Source organism: Helianthus annuus, chromosome 16, assembly GCF_002127325.2.
Source record: "Helianthus annuus cultivar XRQ/B chromosome 16, HanXRQr2.0-SUNRISE, whole genome shotgun sequence".
Classification (NCBI taxonomy): domain Eukaryota; kingdom Viridiplantae; phylum Streptophyta; class Magnoliopsida; order Asterales; family Asteraceae; genus Helianthus; species Helianthus annuus.
This window is the reverse complement of record NC_035448.2, coordinates 185,702,345-185,721,689: the sequence shown is the minus strand read 5'-3', so window position 1 is coordinate 185,721,689 and position 19,345 is coordinate 185,702,345. Positions and strand designations below refer to the sequence as shown.

The window sequence follows — 19,345 nt, the reverse complement described above, 5'->3', positions numbered from 1 at the left end:
AAAACAATTGATTGGTTGGAAAGTTAAGCGGCCCCACCATCTCTCGTTCTTCAATCGGTGAACCCACGCCCAAAACCCACCCCGAATCGGGACCCCGCGGTGATGGCGGCGGTGTTCCCGATCGGGAAAACCCCTCACCGAAGCACCTTCCCGAATACGCCCCGGACACCCTAAGCATATTCCTACTGCCTTTTTCTATTTTTTAAAATTAATTGCATTGAAAACTGTATTACTACGTCACTGTCTAGATGACCAAAACGTTACTGGACTTTAAACGCTTACCAAATAGGCAAATACCACCATATGTTCAATGTATATTATATTACTTAAATAAACTTTATTAGCTGTATCCCACAAGTCATTACTGAACAAATTTACAAAATATAAAATATGCCCGGCGACGAACCAACCTTTCCGGCAGCCAACGTGGCGGTGGTGATGGTGCCAATGGTGGCCCACGGCCACCTTACCCAACTATACCACCTCTCCCACCTCATCTCCACCTACAACCTCCCCATCCACTTCATCACCACCACCGACTGCCTCCATCAACTCCACTCTCGCCACCGTACCACCACCGCCAAAAACATCCACTTCCATTCATTTACAACCCCACCCTTCACCTCCCCACCACCACACCCATCCACCCCATTCCCCACCCACCTCCAACCCTCCATCAACTCCACCCTCCACCTCCGCCACCCTACCACCACCCTCATACGTCATCTCTCACAACACGTTAAAAAAGTCGTTGTGATTCATGACTTTCTCATGTCTTACGTTGTTCAGGACGTCAAACTAATACCAAACGCTGAAACTTATCTCTTCCACCCTTTACCGGCTTTTTATAGATCCTCTACCCACTCCGAGAAAACCGGTAGACCGTTCCCGGTTGAACCGGAGTTAATGAAGAACCTTCCTTCTCAAGATGGAATATCTAGCCCGGAGTTTTTGAACTTTTTGGCACTTCAAAAACCCCACATGAATCACGTTGGAGAGTTGTATGATTCTTCCAGAGTGATTGAATCTGTGTTTTTTGAATATTTGGAGAAAGAAGAGAAAAAAAAGATATGGGCTGTTGGGCCGTTTAACCCGGTTCATATAGCATCTAATGCGACGGATTTAATAAACCGTCATAGATGCTTGCAATGGCTGGACAAGCAGCCTGCAAATTCGGTTATTTATGTGTCTTTCGGGACGACAACAACCTTTAGTGACGACCAAGTTAGGGAGCTAGCTCTCGGGTTAGAGAGAAGTGGACAACGGTTTGTTTGGGTGGTTCGAGTGGCGGATACGGGGGATTCGGTTGGGTTCGAGGAGAGGAAGGTTGAGTTGCCCGAGGGGTTTGAAGAGAGAGTGATGAGGGGGCGTGGGTTGATCGAGCGGTTGTGGGCCCCACAGTTGGAGATTTTGGAGCATTTTGCGACGGGTGGGTTTATGAGTCACTGTGGGTGGAATTCGTGCATGGAGAGTATATCGATGGGAGTGCCGATAGTTGCGTGGCCAATGCACTCGGATCAGCCGAGGAATGCGTTTTTGATAACGGATATTCTTAGGATTGGCGTATTGGTGAAGAATTGGGAGCGTAGAAACGAGTTGGTGAAGGCAAATGTGGTGGCAAAGGCTGTTAAGACGCTAATGGGTTCCGAGGAAGGTGAGGAGATGCGGAGGAGAGCAGTTAAATTGGGTGGCGAGGTCAAGGAATCAGTGGCGGAAGGCGGTGTAAGTCGCAGGGAAATGGATTCCTTCATTTCACATATATGTAGTGCTATGATGCTTGCCCTATAAGAATGGGTAAGAGTGACTTTGGTTGTATTTGAAAACTTATGTTAGAAAAAAAAAACTTATGAGCGTTTTCGATCCGAGGGTCGACTAAATTGTTACTATAGATTTTTTTTTGAACGGCAAATAAACTTGACAATTGCACGTCGTTAAGTCATTTTCACTCAATGTGACATGTTTGTTTTTAGTTTATCAAGTCATTTTCACTCAATGTGACGTGTTTGTTTCTAGTTTATTTGAAAGATACAAGAGTTTGATTATTCAAACATTTTTCTCTTTCATATATGATATATAACTCAAGTTAACATTTGTAAATAAAACTAGTATAGAAGGGAAATAAATATATCACCACACAACCACTTCAATGTATTGTGAAATCGTTTCTATTTTCATGACGGGTAAAAAATTGGCCATAGCACTAATAACATTCATACGAGTCAATTTATGGTTGATATTGTGTTTTTAATTTACCAGATAGCAATTATAAACAATAGTGTTACATGACTAAACTAATAGTCTAGGGACTAAAATGTGATAGTATCATAGTTGAGGACTGATGTTGCAGTTGGCTGAAACTAACAGTTTGTTACTTACTTACCTGTCGTATTAATAAGCAAGTATCCCTACTAATACAATACCGGTACATAAAAATGGATACTGTATTGATACGGTATTAACCGATAAATCAACCAAAATACCGGTACATAAAAACAGGTACTGTGCCTATACGGTATATGTATTTACCGGTAAATCAACCAAAATACCGATACCAAAAAATGGGAAAAATTGGTATCGGTACTGAAAATGATAGGTACTGGACGGTATCGGTTCGGTACGATACCTGGTACCAAATACTCATCCCTGTGTTAACTGCCCTCTACAAACTGATGTGGAAGAGGTGTACAAATCGTTTTTTTTTTTCAAAAACCGGTTACGGTTATTAACCGAATCGGTTTTTTTCATCAAAAACAAAAACCGTTTTTTTTATAACCGGTTTCGGTTACTAACCGGTTTTTTTTACTCAATCAATAATCGGTCCAACCGGTAAAGGGCCGGTTTTTAACCGGATTATTCCAAAAAAGCCAGTTTTTTACTGGTTTCGGTTTTAAAACCGGTTTCGAAGATAAATATCTCTAACCACAACCAGCGGTTCGGTTCGGTTCTAAAACCGGTTAAAAAAACCGTTTTTTTTATAACCGGTTTCGGTTACTAACCGGTTTTTTTTACTCAATCAATAATCGGTCCAACCGGTAAAGGGCCGGTTTTTAACCGGATTATTCCAAAAAAGCCAGTTTTTTACTGGTTTCGGTTTTAAAACCGGTTTCGAAGATAAATATCTCTAACCACAACCAGCGGTTCGGTTCGGTTCTAAAACCGGTTAAAAAAACCGGTTTTTTTATAACCGGTTTCGGTTACTAACCGGTTTTTTTTACTCAAACAATAATCGGTCCAACCGGTTAGGGCCGGTTTTTAACCGGATTATTCCAAAAAAGCCAGTTTTTTACCGGTTTCGGTTTTAAAACCGGTTTCGAAGATAAATATCTCTAACCGGTCTACAACCGGCGGTTCGGTTCGGTTCTAAAACCGGTTTTAAAAAACCGATTTCGGTTTTTTTTCCGGTTTCATTTCTAAAATCGGTTTTTTTAACACCTCTGTGGAAACCCCGGAAGATTATCTGAGAAAAGGGGTTTTTTTTTCACTAGTTTCATTTCACTTGATAAGCCCAATATTCATATTGGCCCAAAAGCAGTCCAACACAAAACCCATTTTGTAGTCAAGAAACTTTAACTCTTCGAGCCCAGTAGTACACGATAAATACAAACAAGCATAGTAAAATTGGGGATCTCTGTTTTACGACTCGAAGAATGAGGCCTAGAGAGGAACAAGGGTTTGTGAGGGTTGTTGCCGCCTCTCTCAGCCAATGATTTCGATCATCCTCTTTGAAATTCCAACAACCCTCTGTTACGGGCATGTTTGGTTTAAGCTTATTTTGGAACAACTTATAACTTATTGACTGTTAATAAGTTGTTTTTATACATATGTATGTGTGTGTATGTATGTATGTATGTATATAGAGATAGAGAGAGAGAGAGTAAATGATCTACGAAAACAACGGTTTTTGTAGATCCATTGATGCATTTACATATCCAAACCAAACACAACCATCAAAGATGAGGCTATGATGATTTCAGATTAACCGGGTCATAATCGGGTCAAGATTTGAGATAGTCCGCAGCTTGGCGTGGCAGAATAGGAGGGCAAATGCGAGATCCCATCGGGTTCTCTTCTTGCAACCTCTTTTGCAGCCATGGCGGTCTAATCCTCTTTTTCCGATCGTAAAACAGATCTGAGCCTCAAAATCATTTTGTTTTTACTTTTTATTTTATTTTGTTTTTGTTGCGTGCTTTTTTTTTGTTTGATAAAGGGCATGCGATTTGGTACCATTGTGGATATTTTGGTCTATTTACCTATTAATGGTATCGTACAAGTACCCATTTTCTTCATTTTTGGGTACCGGTCCGGTATTATGCTCAACAAAGACTGAGCCGAGACCAAACACATACTTTTTAAATAGAGGAAACTGTCAAAATGGTCATTGAGATTTGGTCATTTTTACCAATTGAATTCAAAACTCAAACATTTTGAATATAGGTCTATGGTTTTAATTTTGTTGTCATTTTCATAAAAAAACAAATTTTGATCAGATTTTTTAGTATATGCAGTTTTTTTTCTTTTAATGAAGGGCAAAATTATCATATTTTAATTTGTTGTAATAAAACTTTAAAAGACCATTTTACAATACATTAAGAGCATTCTCATCCAAACCACCAAAATCTATGTGGGGGGTATTTAAAATATAAGAAGTATAAAAAGTGGTTGTAAGTGGAGGAAAGAGAAAATGTTACTGTTCATCTGTATATTTGGGGGGACACTGTTCACCCCCTATATTTTTTTAATATATATTGAAAGTGGTTGTGAGTGGAGGAGAGAGAAAATGTAATATATATTGAAAAGGAGAGAGAAAAAATATTTGTTTTTAGTAGAAATATATTGATATAAGAGTTGTTTTTTAGTGGAATGTATGTATATTTTTAGTGGATTGGATGTGAATGCTCTAAAAGAGAGGAAAATGACAAAAAAGTTATGTTAACTAGAAAAATATGATCAAATTTTGATTTTGGATAGAAATGGCAATAAAATTAAAATCATAGTGACACAGATTCAAAAGGTTTAAATTTTGGAATAAAGTGGCAAAAGTGACTTTAAGTTGTCGTCTATATCTAAAAATTCTTTATTACCGATTACATGAGACATCGCAATAGATTACAAAATCTTCATTACCTTCTGGCAATGCAAGCAGGTATTTGGTCTGGTGGAGATTTGGTTCATGACCAGAACAGCTGAAAACCAGATTATTTTCAGCCGTAACAAGTTTACAATTGGTGGCTGGATTACATTAGGTTATAATATAGAACTTTCAGTTTTTCTTATAATCAGAACCTTTAATTGAGCACTTTGAGAATCTTCATTTGGACACTTTTTGTTTTGTGAGTCAACAAACTTAGGTGTTGAGAACCATTGTAAACTTTATATATTGGTGACCCATTACCATACGTTTGCACTATTTGTTGAAAATAAGACTTGAACACTCGCCACCCGGTAAGGGCCCTATTTTAACGACTTGATATTATCGAGCGAAATGCTCTTTGGTAAAAATGCTCAATATAATTAAGCTAAGAACGTATATAAGATATGAAGAAATCCATTTCCCTACGACTTGCACCACCTTCCGCCACCGATTCCTTGACCTCAGTGCCCAATTTCACCGCTCTCCTCCGCATCTCCTCCCCTTCCTCGGAACCCATTAGTGTCTTAACAGCCTCTGCCACCACATTAGCCTTCACCAACTCATTTCTACGCTCCCAATTCTTCATCGGTACACCAATCCTAAGAACATCCGTTATCAAAAACGCATTTCTCGGCTGATCAGAGTGCATTGGCCACGCAGCTATCGGCACTCCCATGGACATACTCTCCATGCTCGAATTCCACCCACAGTGACTCATAAACCCACCCGTAGCAAAATGTCCCAAAATCTCCAACTGTGGGGCCCATGACCGCTCGATCAACCCACGCCCCCTCACCCTCTCTTCAAACCCATCTGGCAACTCAACCTTCCTCTCCTCGAACCCAACCGAATCCCCTGTATCCGCCACTCGAACCACCCAAACAAACCTTTGGCCGCTTCTCTCTAACCCGAGAGCCAGTTCCCTAATTTGTTCGTCACTAAAGGTAGTTGTCGTCCCGAAAGACACATAAATAACCGAATTTGCAGGCTGCTTGTCCAGCCACTGCAAGCATCTATGACGGTTCTTTAAACCCGTCGCATTAGATGCTATATGAACTGGGTTCAACGGCCCAACAGCCCATATCTTCTTTTTCTCTTCTTTCTCCAAATATTCAAAAAATTTACCTTCAATCACTCTCGAAGAATCGTATAACTCTCCGACGTGATTCATATCAGGTTTTTGAAGAGCCGCGAACTTCAAAAACTCCGGGCTAGTAATTCCATCTTGAGAAGGTAACCTCTTCATTAGTTCCGGTTCAACCGGAAACGGTCCGCTGCCGCCGGTTCTCTCCCAGTGGCGAGAGGATATGTAGAAAGCTGGCGGCGGTTGGAAGACATATGTTTCAGCGTTCGGAATTAGTTTGACGTCCTGAACAACGTAGGACATGAGAACGTCATGGATGACAACGACTTTTTGAAAATGTTGTGCGAGATGACGTATGAGGGTGGCGGTAGGGTGGCGGAGGTGGAGGGTGGAGTTGAATAAGGGTTGAAGGTGGGAGGGATAAGGGGTGGATGGGTGTGGTGGTGGGGAGGTGAAGGGTGGGACGGTAAATTCATGGAAGTTGAGGGCGGTGGTGGTATGGTGGCGAGAACGGACTTGACGGATGCAATCGGTGGTGCTGACAAAGTGGACGGGGAGGTTGTAGGTGGAGATGAGGTGGGAAAGGTGGTAGAGCTGGGTGAGGTGGCCTTGGGCTACAAATGGGACCATTACTACCACCACTTTGGTTGCCGGAAAAGATGGCTCGTTGCCGGACATGTTATATAATATGTTTGTTAATTGGCTTGAAGGTTTAATAGTTTTATACTATTAAGGAAAGGAAGGATATACGAAATCAAATTTGACTTGTGTAATCCAGACTTATCTAAAACGTGTAATTACACCTAAATTTGATCTCTCCACGATGGCTACATGAGCAAAAAGGGAATTGGCATCTTTGGATTTAATTTTGCAAGGGTTAATATTCTTCTAGGCCTGCCCGGCAAAACTAACCCATTAATCTCATTTTGTGTCTTAATGAATAACAACTTTCTGGGTTGTTTGGGGTTTAGTTTTTAATTTTTTTTTGAACGGCCAATGAATCTGCTAAATGGACTATTGGCGAAATTAACCACATCGGGATACACTCGCCTTCGAACCGGGGAAAACCCTCACCTAGGCCGAAGCCCGTGAACACTCGCCCGAAGGCACGACAGTGCGGTGAGGTAAAACCTATTTGGCTTTAGTGTTTAATTTTGATGGGTTAAAATCAAATGATGAAAAGGCAAGAACGGGTCAGTGTGGGTCAAGAGAAAAAAATTAGAGGAATTTACGAAAATAGCCAAAAATAAAGTTGACTTACCAAAATAGTATGCGTCGTTGGAATTGGGCATCACCCCTCTTATGCCCCTTAATTTTTTATATGGATGCGTGCATGGATGAAGCAGCAAGTACGAAAAAAGGGATGCATGGGATTAGTCACAGATGCATGGGATGAGTCACGGAAGCATGGGATGAGTCGGCAACGCATGGGATGAGTCACGGACGCATGGGATGATGGGATGAGTCACAGACGCATGGGATGCCTCAGACGGACGCATGGGAGGATGGGATGAGTCACGGACGCATCGGATGCCTCAAAGCTCCTAAAAGTAAATTTTATGAGTCACGGACGCATGGGACGCATGATGTCACTAAGACACGTGTCACTTCTACATTGGCGAACGCATGAATGACCCTGCAGACGATAAGCTCTCTCGTAATCAGTGATGCCCTGCTCCACCGACGCATGAGCTGGCCATTTTGGTAATTCAAACATTTTCTTGGCTATTTTTGTAAATTTCTCAAAAAATAAACGGGTGAAACTGGGTTGAAGGAGAAACTGAACGGGTGAGTGAAGACTGAAATCATCTCTGTTCTCGATTGCATCTAAAATCGTGGAATCGCATCTGAAGTCATCTGAAATCGTCCCAGCCATAATCTTCTTCTACATTGATCTCCTCTCAACCCTAGAGGTAAACTTTTTGGTCTAATTTCTTCAAACTTTACATCGATCTCATCTCAAAAGTGGGCTCTACTTTTTTCCTCAATTTGTTGGTATAATATCAGAAAATATGCTCTATTTTTTTTCCTCAGAAGACCCTCGCGCACCAACTGTTTGTTGAATTGCCAAAATGAAAACGAAAATGTTTTTTTAATCAATTTTCTTCAAATGTTCTCTAGTTTGTCTTTAAGTTTGTTGGTAAATTCGATTTGAAATATTTTGAGTAGATAAAATTATAAAAGGTCATAAACTTCTTGATGTTTAAACGATTAAATTACCTATGAATAATGTTTCTAAGTGATACAACCGCTTATTGTTCTTCAATATTATGTTACAGTTTTTCTCTTTTCCTTTTTTTTTTTTTGTTGTGGGTCGTCTTATAACACAAATGATGAGATACAGACTTTATTGAATAGTAATATATTCGGGTTCTATGTGGATAAATGAGAATGAGGTATATTTTCGATAATTGGGCCAACATCACCTAATACTTTTAACGACACAAATGACGTGTAAGTCGGAAGTCCTTTTAACAACAAAAGCCTTTTCCTAATTAACCCGACCTGAAACCCGTTCCAACCCGAACCTGTTCAGATCCGAACCCATTCCGACATCACCTTATACAATTTGGACACTACAAGCTGCTTTGAAGATTATAGAAGCATACATGGAAGGTTACTGACAGGATTGGGAGCTTTCCTTTGAAAAGGATAAAATGACACAAAACCCTTACCACCTCTTGTTTTTGCAATATTATAATACTACAGATTAACTAATTCATTATTTAAAACCCTTTATAGAATATAGACTAATATAATATATCCCTGTAAATTAGACAAAAGAAAAGTGAACAATCAAATTAGACTGAATACTTTACATCATTATTTGCTTTGTAAGTGACCACTCAATATTTTGGTTTGAGTGTGAAATTAGACTGATTTTGAGGCAGATGCTTAGTATTTCTTCCTTTAACGCAAATGCCAAGCAAGGGTTGCATACCCATGCGGCAACTACGTCAGCATGGTGACGTGGAGAAAAAAGCACAGGGTGGGAAAGTGACATGGAAGAGAATAACAAAATTAAAAAGAAAATAAACATCAACCAATCAAAACAAACCTAAACTACAACTACCAATCAATAGCCCCCAACTCACCCACATATTTGCCTCCACGACGGTGGGAATCCTCAAGCCTCAAGCAAAATGCCATTCACAATGCGGGGCACGGGGTGGTTTTATGGGTGTGGACTGACAACAACACCGTATTTCCATGCTCACACCGTGTGATCTTAGGGTTAACATCACCATGCGTCTCCTGAATACTTTCACCCAATATTTTCAGAACCGGATCGGACGTAAGAACCGGAAGGTATTGTAAATATTATAAAAATTAATAGGGATAAATCTGAAAAAATATATATATATAAAAAACCGGTCCAACCCTTCCAAATACCGGTCCAACCGCCGGGTCGCCGGTGCAACTCCAGTTCAATGCATTTCCGGCCCGATACCATGACCCGGACCGGCTCAACCTCCGGTTTCCGGTCCGACCGGCTGGTCCGGGTCTAAAAACACTGTTTCACCCATTTCGCTTGAGAGCGAAAGATGGTGTGCGTGATAGGTGTAGTATGTGATATAAACCCCAAATGTAGAGATACATGAGACCAAGTGTAGTGGGCATGCCAAAGGCACCCGTGAGTATCAGGCGTAAGAAAGAGGTGCAAATATCTGTGTGGACGCTGGACACCAATGATTGCCGAATGAAAAGCCTCTGCTTAGAGGGGGAGCCATGCCCCTACACTTGGTCTTATACTAATATTATAATAATGTTACACGCACTGAGGCACACTTTTTAAATAGTTTTCCTAATTTATTGTTTTTCTAATGGTAAAAAACAAGAAACAAACATGTCACATTGGGAGTGAAAATGACATACTGACATGTAATTGTCAAGTTTATCAAAGCATATGCTAAGGGGACGTCCTAGATAAGTACAATGTGAAAATCTCTGATGGGCCAAAGAAGGGTCCAATCAACATCACACTTTTATTCAAGTTGTTTATACTCTACTGAATAACATTTTGTAAGCTTCTGGAACCCATGAAAACAATTTAGTCGACTTGGCGAAATATTTACATTTTTCAAGTCCACCCAAGAATAAAAAATGCTCCTATAATTTATTTATTTTTGAATGAAAACATTTACTTATTTGTGGATAATAGGATTTGAACACTCACCACACATAAGAGACGTTGTTTCAACATGTATATATCATCGAGGTACATGCCCTTTGGTATTAACGACTCATATACTTAATCTACAAACCGATATAAGAAATGAAAGAATCCATTTCCTTGCGACTTGCACCACCTTCCGCCACTGATTCCTTGACCTCGCCACCCAATTTCACTGCTCTCCTCCGCATCTCCCCCCCTTCCTCAGAACCCATTAGCGTCTTAACAGCATCTGCCACCACATTAGCCTTCACCAACTCGTTTCTACGTTCCCAATTCTTCACCAGTACGCCGATCCCAAGAATATCCGTTATCAAAAACGCATTTCTCGGCTGATCCGAGTGCATTGGCCACGCAGCTATCGGCACTCCCATCGACATACTCTCCATGCAAGAATTCCACCCACAGTGACTCATAAACCCACCCGTCGCACAATGTCCCAAAATCTCCAACTGCGGGGCCCACGACCGCTCGATAAACCCACGCCCCCTTACCCTCTCTTCAAACCCATCCGGCAACTCAACCTTCCTCTCCTCGAACCCAACCGAATCCCCCGTGTCCGCCACTCGAACCACCCAAACAAACCGCTGTCCACTTCTCTCTAACCCGAGAGCTAGCTCCCTTATTTGTTCGTCGCTAAAGGTTGTCGTCGTCCCGAAAGACACATAAATAACCGAATTTGCAGGCTGCTTGTCCAGCCATTGCAAGCATTCATGACGGTTTATTAAATCCGTCGCATTAGACGCTATACAAACCGGGTTAACCGGCCCGACAGCCCATATCTTCTTATCCCCAATGATCTGTTCTTTCTCCAAATATTCAAAAAACACACCTTCAATCACTCTTGATGAATCATACAACTCTCCAACGTAAAAATCCATATGGGATTGTTGAAGTTTCAAAAACTCCAAAAACTCGGGGCTAGAAATCCCATCTCTAGAAGGAAGCTTCTTCATCAAATCCGGTTCAACCGGAAACGTTCGACTTCCACCGGTTCTCTCCCAGTGACCGGAGGCTCTATAGAAAGCCGGGGGCGGTTGAAACACATATGTTTCAGCGTTTGGTATTAGTTTGACGTCCTGAACAACGTAAGACATGAGAACGTCATGAATCACAACGACTTTTTGAACATGTTGTGAGAGATGACGTATGAGGGTGGCTGTAGGGTGGCGGAGGTGGAGGGTGGAGTTGAATAAGGGTTGGAGGTGGGTGGGGAAGGGGGTGGATGGGTGTGGTGGTGGGGAGGTGAAGGGTGGGGTTGTGAATTCATGGAAGTGGATGTTTTCGACGGCGGAGATATGGTGGCGAGAGTGGAGTTGATGGAGGCAGTCGGTGGTGGTGATGAAGTGGATGGGGAGGTTGTAGGTGGAGATGAGGTGGGAGAGGTGGTAGAGCTGGGTGAGGTGGCCTTGAGCTACAAATGGGACCATTACTACCACCACTTTGGTTGCCGGAAAAGTTGGCTCGTTGCCGGACATGTTGTAATATGTTTGTTAATGTGATTAAGGTTGAGAGGGGGTTTGATTATATGATGGTTGTGACTGGTGACGTGTGAGAATTGAGATCCAGCTAGATGTTATTGTTTTATAATTGAAATAATATGAAACAAATTTGTTTTTGTGTGAAGAACCAGGAAATCAAGTTCAGGCCGAAGCCTGTAAATGAAGATCTGGGTCTTGTTGAAGGTTGACAGAGTTTCCTGCAAAGGAGAAAACCGTTAGGCTCGCCGCAGAGATGGGAGGGCCACTCTGCGACCACCCTCCGGCGTGAGGATAAGTATTGGTAGAGAGAGAAAGTAGAGAGAGAAAATAGGGACGAAGGTTCAGAGAAATCGTACTTGGATTTGTACTTTGAAGGGGTATTTATAATAGTCAACTGAGATGACGTCATCCGTCTGGACGCACTTGAACGGGGGCTCGTCCTCGGAGTCTTCTGATGCGGGCGGACATGCTATGGATGCCCGCTCGAGTGTAGTCCGGTCCGTCTCTGGGACACATGTTCGGCTTCGGACATGCGTCTTCAAGTCCCCTAGTTTGGGAAGTCTTTTTATGAAGACTTTGTCAAACTATTATTCCAAGCTTTTTTTATCCCGTTTGGATGACGTGTCACGGTTGGAGTAGTTTTTAAAACAGGTTACGTGGCGTGCTTTGTATGGCGCGGGTGACCTTCTCTACTTGGACCGTCAGTCACCTACATGTGACAGTAACGGAACCCTTGTTGGGAATCGTGGGAAGCGACGGTTGATGTGACTGGCCCCTAACCGACTTACATTTCCTTATAAATTCAATTTTCACCACTTTATTTTTACCATTTTTCCTTCTCTTTTCGTTCTCTTCTGCTGTTACCCTCTCTAGTGTCTTCTTCTTCTCCAAAGAAAAAAGGTGCGTCCTTGTTCCTTTTTACTTTTTACAGTTATGACTCCGGGTAAGGAGAACCTTTCGGAGAGTGTGAGCGTGCTTACCCAACGTCAGTTGGATAAGTTTATTAGAGAGTATAGGATTCCCCTGGATCTACATCCGGTCCTCTCTTCCGGTACGGAAGCCATATACCCCTTTCGTCAAGGGAAATTCCCCTTTTACACCCGTGTCTGTAATTTTGCCAATTATAGGGTTCCTTTTTCGCGTTTTCTGATTAGGGTTTTGCAGTTTTTTAGAGTTCACATCTGTCAGGTTAACCCATTCGGCCTTAGCCGTGTTAACCATTTCGAGATTTCTTGTCGTGCCCTTGATAAGAAACCTGATTTGAACGTTTTTTGGTATTTTTACGAGTTTATCTCGGCCGGAGACTGGTACACCTTTGCACACCGGAAGAATGTCCCATCTCCATCTTCCAACGAACGGTCTAGTCTAAAAAACTGGAAAGATAACTTCTTTTGGCTAGACGACCGTTGTCTTCCGGAGGACATGAGGTGGCGTTTTAAGGACCAGTCTATGTCGTTTGACCTTGAAGAGGGCTTTGTTTTTAGTGAGAGCTTAGTCCGTGCTCTGATCGAGCATCAGTCCCCTATTCGTCCTCTTCCCGAGCATTTCCTTTGGTTAGGTCGAGTTAGTTTTTCGTGGGCCCGGGGGGATAAGGATTGGCCGATCATACGCCGGAAAAGTGATCGTAAGTTACGGTTCTTTATACCCCCTTCGGCTCTTTTATTTGTTGGTTTTGCTAACTCTTTTACTTTGGAAATGCAGGTGCTGCGATGTCGCTTCTTGATGCTTTGAAGGTTCCGAGCATGGACTCCTTCGATTTTGATTTTGAGCAGCAAGAGGATGTTCCGTTCATGAAGCAGGTTGCACCCTCTGCTCATCCCATTCGTGGTCAGGCGGATACGAACATACCCGTATCTTCTGCTGCTGAAACATCTTCCATTCCGAAGGACTCTTCTGAACAAGCCCTTGCCGAGACGGTTTCTCATATGCCGGCGTCTTCTAAGGAGGCGGGTGGTTCGTCCGGATCTCATGCTGGGCAGAGGTCAATTCTTGATGACGTGGACGATGATCCGGAGATACGCAGTCTAGACGAGGCACTACTGAATCAGCCTTTTTCTCTGAAGAGTAAAAATATTGGAGCAGATACCGACCTGGTGATCCGGTCCCGCAAGAGGAAGGGTGAATCTGTTCAGGTACGTTCTTCAGATTCTCTCCCCATGCCAAGATTGAAGAAGACGAAGGGGAGTTCCTATTCCGAAGGCACTGTTATGGAGGATCTTGATGAACATCTTTCTGGGGGTAAGAGCTCGAGGGAAGAGGCGGCCTTGGCCCGCAGTAGACCGACCCCGGCCTATTCAGGTGGTTTTGTCCCTGATAGTGAGGTGGAGAGTATGGAGACGGAGAATCCAGTGAGCGTGGATAAGGGTAAAGCCCATAGTGAGCCGAAGGTGGTCACTTTTTCAGGTACGCACTTGGGCTCTTCTCTGGGTCCGGACTTTTTTATGGATGATGAGGAAGATCAAGTGTCTTCACTTCCCTCATCTTGGTTCGGACCTGAGTTGATGTCCTTTTTTCGATATGCAGATCTGTTCTCGGAAGATATGGAGATTGACCCATCCACTGCTGAGGAGAAGTTTATACCCGACTGGGACATTCGGAACAAGGATACGGTCCTGGATGTTTTGACCGCTAAGATGATGCTCTTCAACATAAACACTCCGATGGACCATGTTCGAAGTCGGAAGATGAAAAACCCGGATCTTGGGGCCGCGGTTTTGACTAACCAAGCTCAGTCTAACATATTCGTGACAGAAGTTTATCGTAGGTGGGTTGAAGCGGAGTCTGTGCGAGAAAATTTGGAGAAGGAAGTCCGTTCTTTGAAGCGCAAAGTTCTCAAGAGTCCGGAGGTGGAGAAGAAGGTAGCCCAACTAACTCAAGACCTTCGGACTCAACAAGAAAAGGTCGCATCTTTGACGGCTCAGAATCAATCATCGCAGGCGGCTGCCGCGGCCGCTGCTGAGGACAGGGATAAGATTTCTTCAGAATTCAAAGTATTTTCTGAGTCCATGAAACAGAAGGACGAAGAACACAAAGCGGTTTTGGCGAAGATGGAGGAGTCCCTCAGCGGTGCCCGTCTTGCGTATGAGAGCATGATGGCCGGTATGCTTGTGTTTTTGTTTTATTAAAATTTTTCTTCTATTTTCTCTAACTTTTTTCCCAGAGCGTGATGCGTTCAAAACAGGGGAAGCTGATTTGAAGGGTCGCCTGGAGGAAATGGAGGGGGAGAATGCTTCTTTAAAGACGGAAGTGACTGATCTCCGTGAAACGAAGGTTTGGATGCTTACGGAAGGTGCCCAGCTTCTAGCAAAGAATATTCATAAGGGCAAGGAAATGACTGCTGCCGTGGCTGGGGTTAATAATGCGATGAGCGCGGTCGGTATTAACTCGGGTTTGCACTCCGGCTACGTTCATGCTCTGCAGAAAAAGACTCCTTTCCAAGAGGTTCCACTGTTGAATCGTAATGCTGCGGAGGAACTGAAGGCGGCGGTCGTTTGTTTTGATACTCTCAAGTTCCCTGTAATTGAAGACCTTCCGAAGCTAAGTGACGCGCCTCTTCCGGAAATTAAGAAGGCCCTTCGCTTTGCTAGCGGTGATTTGCCGAAAGAATGAGGTGGACATGCCCGGTTTTTTGGGGTATGCACCTTGGATATTTTTTAGGTAGTCCAGATGAATGTGAAGTTCGTCCGGCTTTTCTGGACTTTGTAATGATGTTTTTACTTTGTTTGCTATCCTTTTGTGAATGGTATTAAGACTTGTTCCGGTAACTTATGTCCGGTTTATATTTGATGTAACTATTTTTCACATGCGTCCATGCTAAAGGTGTACATTTTGAATTATTCTAGAACGTTCTTTTGTTTTATGCGGATCCGATTTTGTCTTATTAAGGATAACTTGAAGGTCATACGAACGATGCCAGTTCGTCTTTTCCTTTTAGGGTTAGGTCCCTGGGTTCGGCCGGTGAGTGTTTGTGAGTTGCAACTTTTTAACATTTTATTTATTAGGTTCGGAACTTGAATTTTTCCGATAGATGCAAAGTAAGAAACATTTTTGATCAATCCGCGGGTACTACCCTCCGCGGTTCTTGTATTTTAACTGGTGCGGGAAAAAACATCCGCTTTACAGGAAAATTAAAATATGACGGAGCTCATAGCTTCCGTTTTACAATTATTTGTTTAAAAACCTTCTAAAGGTAGCACTTTTTAAGGTGCACTCCGTTCCAAGTACGCGGAACGGAGGTTCCATCCATCTTGATTAGAGTGTATGCGCCGTCTTCTCCTGCTGTTTTGATCTGATAGGGCCCTTCCCACTTGGGGGCTAACTTCCCCGTTCCTTCGGCCAAACTTGCTTCGTTGTTCCGCATAACGTATTCTCCGATCTTGAACCGGGTTTCCTTAACTTTGGAGTTGTAGTGTTTTTCCAACTCTTTTTTATATTTGGCCTCCCGGATTGCCGCAAGTTCCCTCCTTTCTTCGATTAAATCGAGGTTTAAACGGAGTTCTCTTTCGTTTTCTTGCTGGCTTAGTTGTATGCGGGGCGTGGGGATCCCTACCTCTGCAGGTATGACAGCTTCGGTGCCGTATGTCAAGCTGAAAGGAGTTTCTTTGTTGCTTGTTTTAGGCATGGTTCGGTGTGCCCATAGGACGTGCGGAAGTTCGTCCGCCCATGAAACGCCTTCCTTCCCCAACCGTTTTTTAATTCCTTCTACGATACTTCGGTTGGTTCTTTCCACTTGCCCGTTGGCCTGGGGATGGGCCACCGAAGCGAAGCTCTGTTCGATGTTCATTCTTTGGCACCACGTTTTAAACGGCTTCTCCGCAAACTGTTTACCATTGTCGCTCACTATGCAAAGAGGCATTCCGAACCTGCACACTATGTTTTCCCATGCGAACCTCAGCACTTGGTCTCCTGTGATCGTCCGGAGGGGCTTAGCTTCGACCCATTTAGTAAAGTAGTCGATGGCGACCAATAGAAATCTTACTCCTCCGGTGGAGACGGGGAAAGGACCTACGATGTCGATCCCCCATTTCTGGAATGGCCAGGCCGAGGTTACAGGTACGAGATTGTTTTTGGCACGATGACTTACGGGGGCGTGGCGTTGGCAGTCTTCGCATGACTGGAGCTCGTCTACTGCGCTTTGATGCATTCCTGGCCAAAAATACCCGGCGTTCATGACTTTTGCAATAACCATCCTTGGCCCTGCGTGGATGCCGCATATTCCCCAATGTATTTCTCTTATAACGTAACTTGCCTCCTCCGGGGTTAGGCATTTTAGGAGCGGGCCTAAAAAGGTTTTTCTGTAGAGCTGACCATCGTGTATCTGATACTGCAGTGCTTTCACTTTTAACTTCCGTGCCTGAGCCTTGTCTTCTGGGAGCGTACCATTTTTCAAGTAATCCACGATCGGGGTCATCCAAGACTTTTCGGCCACGGAAACTGACATGACCGGCCTCGTCTCTTGGATGGCTGGAGTTCGCAAGGTCTCGACTAGAACCTCTTTTGATAGATGGCAGAATGTTACGGATGCCAGTTTGCTCAAAGCGTCGGCTTTTTTGTTTTTGCTTCTCGGTATATGCACTATTTTGCAAGAATCGAAAGAGGAGATTAAACTGTTGACCTGCTGTAAATACCGAACCATATTATCTTCTCGTGCCTCATATTCGCCACTGACTTGATTGGCTACCAGTAATGAATCGACATGAGCTAATACGGAGGTTGCACCTGCTTTGGCCGCAGTTTGCAAGCCTGCAAGGAGAGCCTCATACTCTGCTTCGTTATTTGACGTCTTGAATTCGAAACGTAACGCGTAAGTGTACTCTATTCCCTCCGGATCTATCAGAATTAAACCTGCTCCCGACCCTTCTTTGCTGGAAGCCCCGTCCGTATACAGGTTCCATACCTTTGGTAAGATGGGTTGTCCTTTGACGCTTTCTCCGGTCGGGACCTCTGTGAGGAAATCGGCTACTGCTTGCCCCTTTACTGGACCTCTGGTACGATAGGTGATATCAAAGGCACTGAGCTCTATTGCCCATTTGGTGAGACGCCCGGAGACCTCTGGCTTCCTGAGAATTTGCTGGATCTGGAGATCGGTCTGTACTTCTATATTAAAAGCTTGGAAGTACCTTCGGAGGCGTCTGGAAGCATGTACCAAGGCGAGTGCCAGTTTTTCTACCATCGGGTACCGAGTTTCATAGTCTTTCAAGATGCGGCTTACGTAATAAACCGGGATTTGTGCCTGATTCCGGTGCACTACGAGTACTGCACTTATCGCAAAGTGGGACGCAGACAGATATACCGTGACGGTTTCTCCGGTAGAGGGTGCGGTTAAAGTGGGCAGGGACCCGAGGCATACCTTTAACTCCTGAAATGCCGAGTCCGCTTCTGACGTCCACTCTATTTGGCCTTTTGCCGTTCGCTTTTTTAATACGTTCATGAAAGGGATGGAGCGATCTGCCGCTTTTGAAACAAAACGATGAAGAGCGACGAGTTTCCCATTTAGGGACTGGATCTCTTTGATGGTTTTAGGAGGCTGCATGGAGACTACTGCCTTGATTTTATCCGGGTGCGCCTGGATTCCGGACCGTGTGACCCATACCCCGAGGAATTTTCCCTCTTCCAAGCCGAAAGAGCATTTCTTGGGATTGAGTTTGAGATTGATACTCCGAAGCCTTGTAAAGGTTTCGAGTATATCGTCTATCATGTCGTCTTCCTCTCGGCTTTTTATGACCAAGTCATCGACATAGATCTCCAAGTTTCTTCCAATCTGAGCTTTGAACGCTTTATCCATCAATCTCTGATATGTGGCTCCGGCGTTTTTCAGACCGAATGGCATTTTGGTATAACAGAACAGTCCTTCGTTTGTTACGAACGCGGTCTTATCTTCATCCTCCGAAGCCATTTGGATTTGATGATAACCCTTGTACGCATCCAAGAAGCACTTGAGACGGAAACTTGAGAGGGAGTCTATCTTCAAATCAATCTCCGGCAAAGGATAGCAATCCTTTGGGCACGCATTGTTTAGGTCCGAGAAATCTACGCACATCCTCCATGTTTTATCCTACTTGGTTACCATTACTGGATTTGAGACCCAGGTTTGGTAACGCACCTCTCTGATAATACCGGCGCTCAACAATTTTCGTACGTCTTCGGAGATGGCCTTGTTACGAGCCGGAGCCATGTTTCTTTTTCTCTGGGCCACTGGTTTTATTGAATGTGATACGTTTAACTTATGTTCGGCCAGACACCGGGGAACTCCAACCATGTCAGAGGTTTGCCAGGCGAACACATCAAGTGAATTGGACAATAGCTTCCATAACTTCTTTTTAGTTTGTTTGGGAAGCTGAGCTCCGATTGCAATTTTTTGCTCTGGAAAATGTGGGTGTATGGCCCATTCTTCTGTGAGAGTATTAGGAGGTTCGGCATTACCCTCGCTTTGTCGTATTTCAGCTACACCGATTGCTGATTCGGAGTACAATGTC

General features: G+C 43.6%; 5 protein-coding genes across 5 annotated transcripts; 2 read left to right on the top strand and 3 right to left on the bottom strand.

Annotated features, from left to right (window-relative positions):
- The first annotated feature begins 307 nt into the window (after nt 1-307).
- LOC110918626 (zeatin O-glucosyltransferase-like) lies at nt 308-1,974 on the top strand. The gene has a single exon (XM_022162913.2). The coding sequence runs from the start codon at nt 391-393 to the stop codon at nt 1,786-1,788; it is 1,398 nt and encodes a 465-aa protein (XP_022018605.2). The 5' UTR covers nt 308-390; the 3' UTR covers nt 1,789-1,974.
- A 3,099-nt stretch (nt 1,975-5,073) lies between these two features.
- LOC110918625 (zeatin O-glucosyltransferase) lies at nt 5,074-6,940 on the bottom strand. Its single transcript, XM_022162912.2, has one exon. It carries the CDS (start codon nt 6,891-6,893, stop codon nt 5,517-5,519), a length of 1,377 nt encoding a protein of 458 aa, XP_022018604.1. The 5' UTR covers nt 6,894-6,940; the 3' UTR covers nt 5,074-5,516.
- A 3,532-nt stretch (nt 6,941-10,472) lies between these two features.
- LOC118488316 (zeatin O-xylosyltransferase-like) lies at nt 10,473-12,272 on the bottom strand. Its single transcript, XM_035985686.1, has one exon. The coding sequence runs from the start codon at nt 11,865-11,867 to the stop codon at nt 10,473-10,475; it is 1,395 nt and encodes a 464-aa protein (XP_035841579.1). The 5' UTR covers nt 11,868-12,272.
- Nucleotides 12,273-12,803: 531 nt separating this feature from the next.
- Nucleotides 12,804-15,479, top strand: LOC118488315. Its single transcript, XM_035985685.1, has 4 exons — nt 12,804-13,494; nt 13,572-14,273; nt 14,394-14,969; nt 15,031-15,479. The coding sequence occupies exons 1-4, from the start codon at nt 12,804-12,806 to the stop codon at nt 15,477-15,479; spliced, it is 2,418 nt and encodes an 805-aa protein (XP_035841578.1).
- A 574-nt stretch (nt 15,480-16,053) lies between these two features.
- LOC110920181 lies at nt 16,054-18,765 on the bottom strand. The gene has a single exon (XM_022164410.1). It carries the CDS (start codon nt 18,763-18,765, stop codon nt 16,054-16,056), a length of 2,712 nt encoding a protein of 903 aa, XP_022020102.1.
- Nucleotides 18,766-19,345: the final 580 nt, after the last annotated feature.

Coding starts and splice junctions, on each gene's coding strand:
- LOC110918625 (XM_022162912.2), bottom strand. CDS start 6,893: ATGTCCGGCAACGAGCCATCTTTTCCGGCAACCAAAGTGGTGGTAGTA.
- LOC110918626 (XM_022162913.2), top strand. CDS start 391: ATGCCCGGCGACGAACCAACCTTTCCGGCAGCCAACGTGGCGGTGGTG.
- LOC118488316 (XM_035985686.1), bottom strand. CDS start 11,867: ATGTCCGGCAACGAGCCAACTTTTCCGGCAACCAAAGTGGTGGTAGTA.
- LOC118488315 (XM_035985685.1), top strand. CDS start 12,804: ATGACTCCGGGTAAGGAGAACCTTTCGGAGAGTGTGAGCGTGCTTACC. Junction 13,495..13,571: donor CATACGCCGGAAAAGTGATC/GTAAGTTACGGT, acceptor TTGGAAATGCAG/GTGCTGCGATGTCGCTTCTT. Junction 14,970..15,030: donor GTATGAGAGCATGATGGCCG/GTATGCTTGTGT, acceptor CTTTTTTCCCAG/AGCGTGATGCGTTCAAAACA.
- LOC110920181 (XM_022164410.1), bottom strand. CDS start 18,765: ATGGCTTCGGAGGATGAAGATAAGACCGCGTTCGTAACAAACGAAGGA.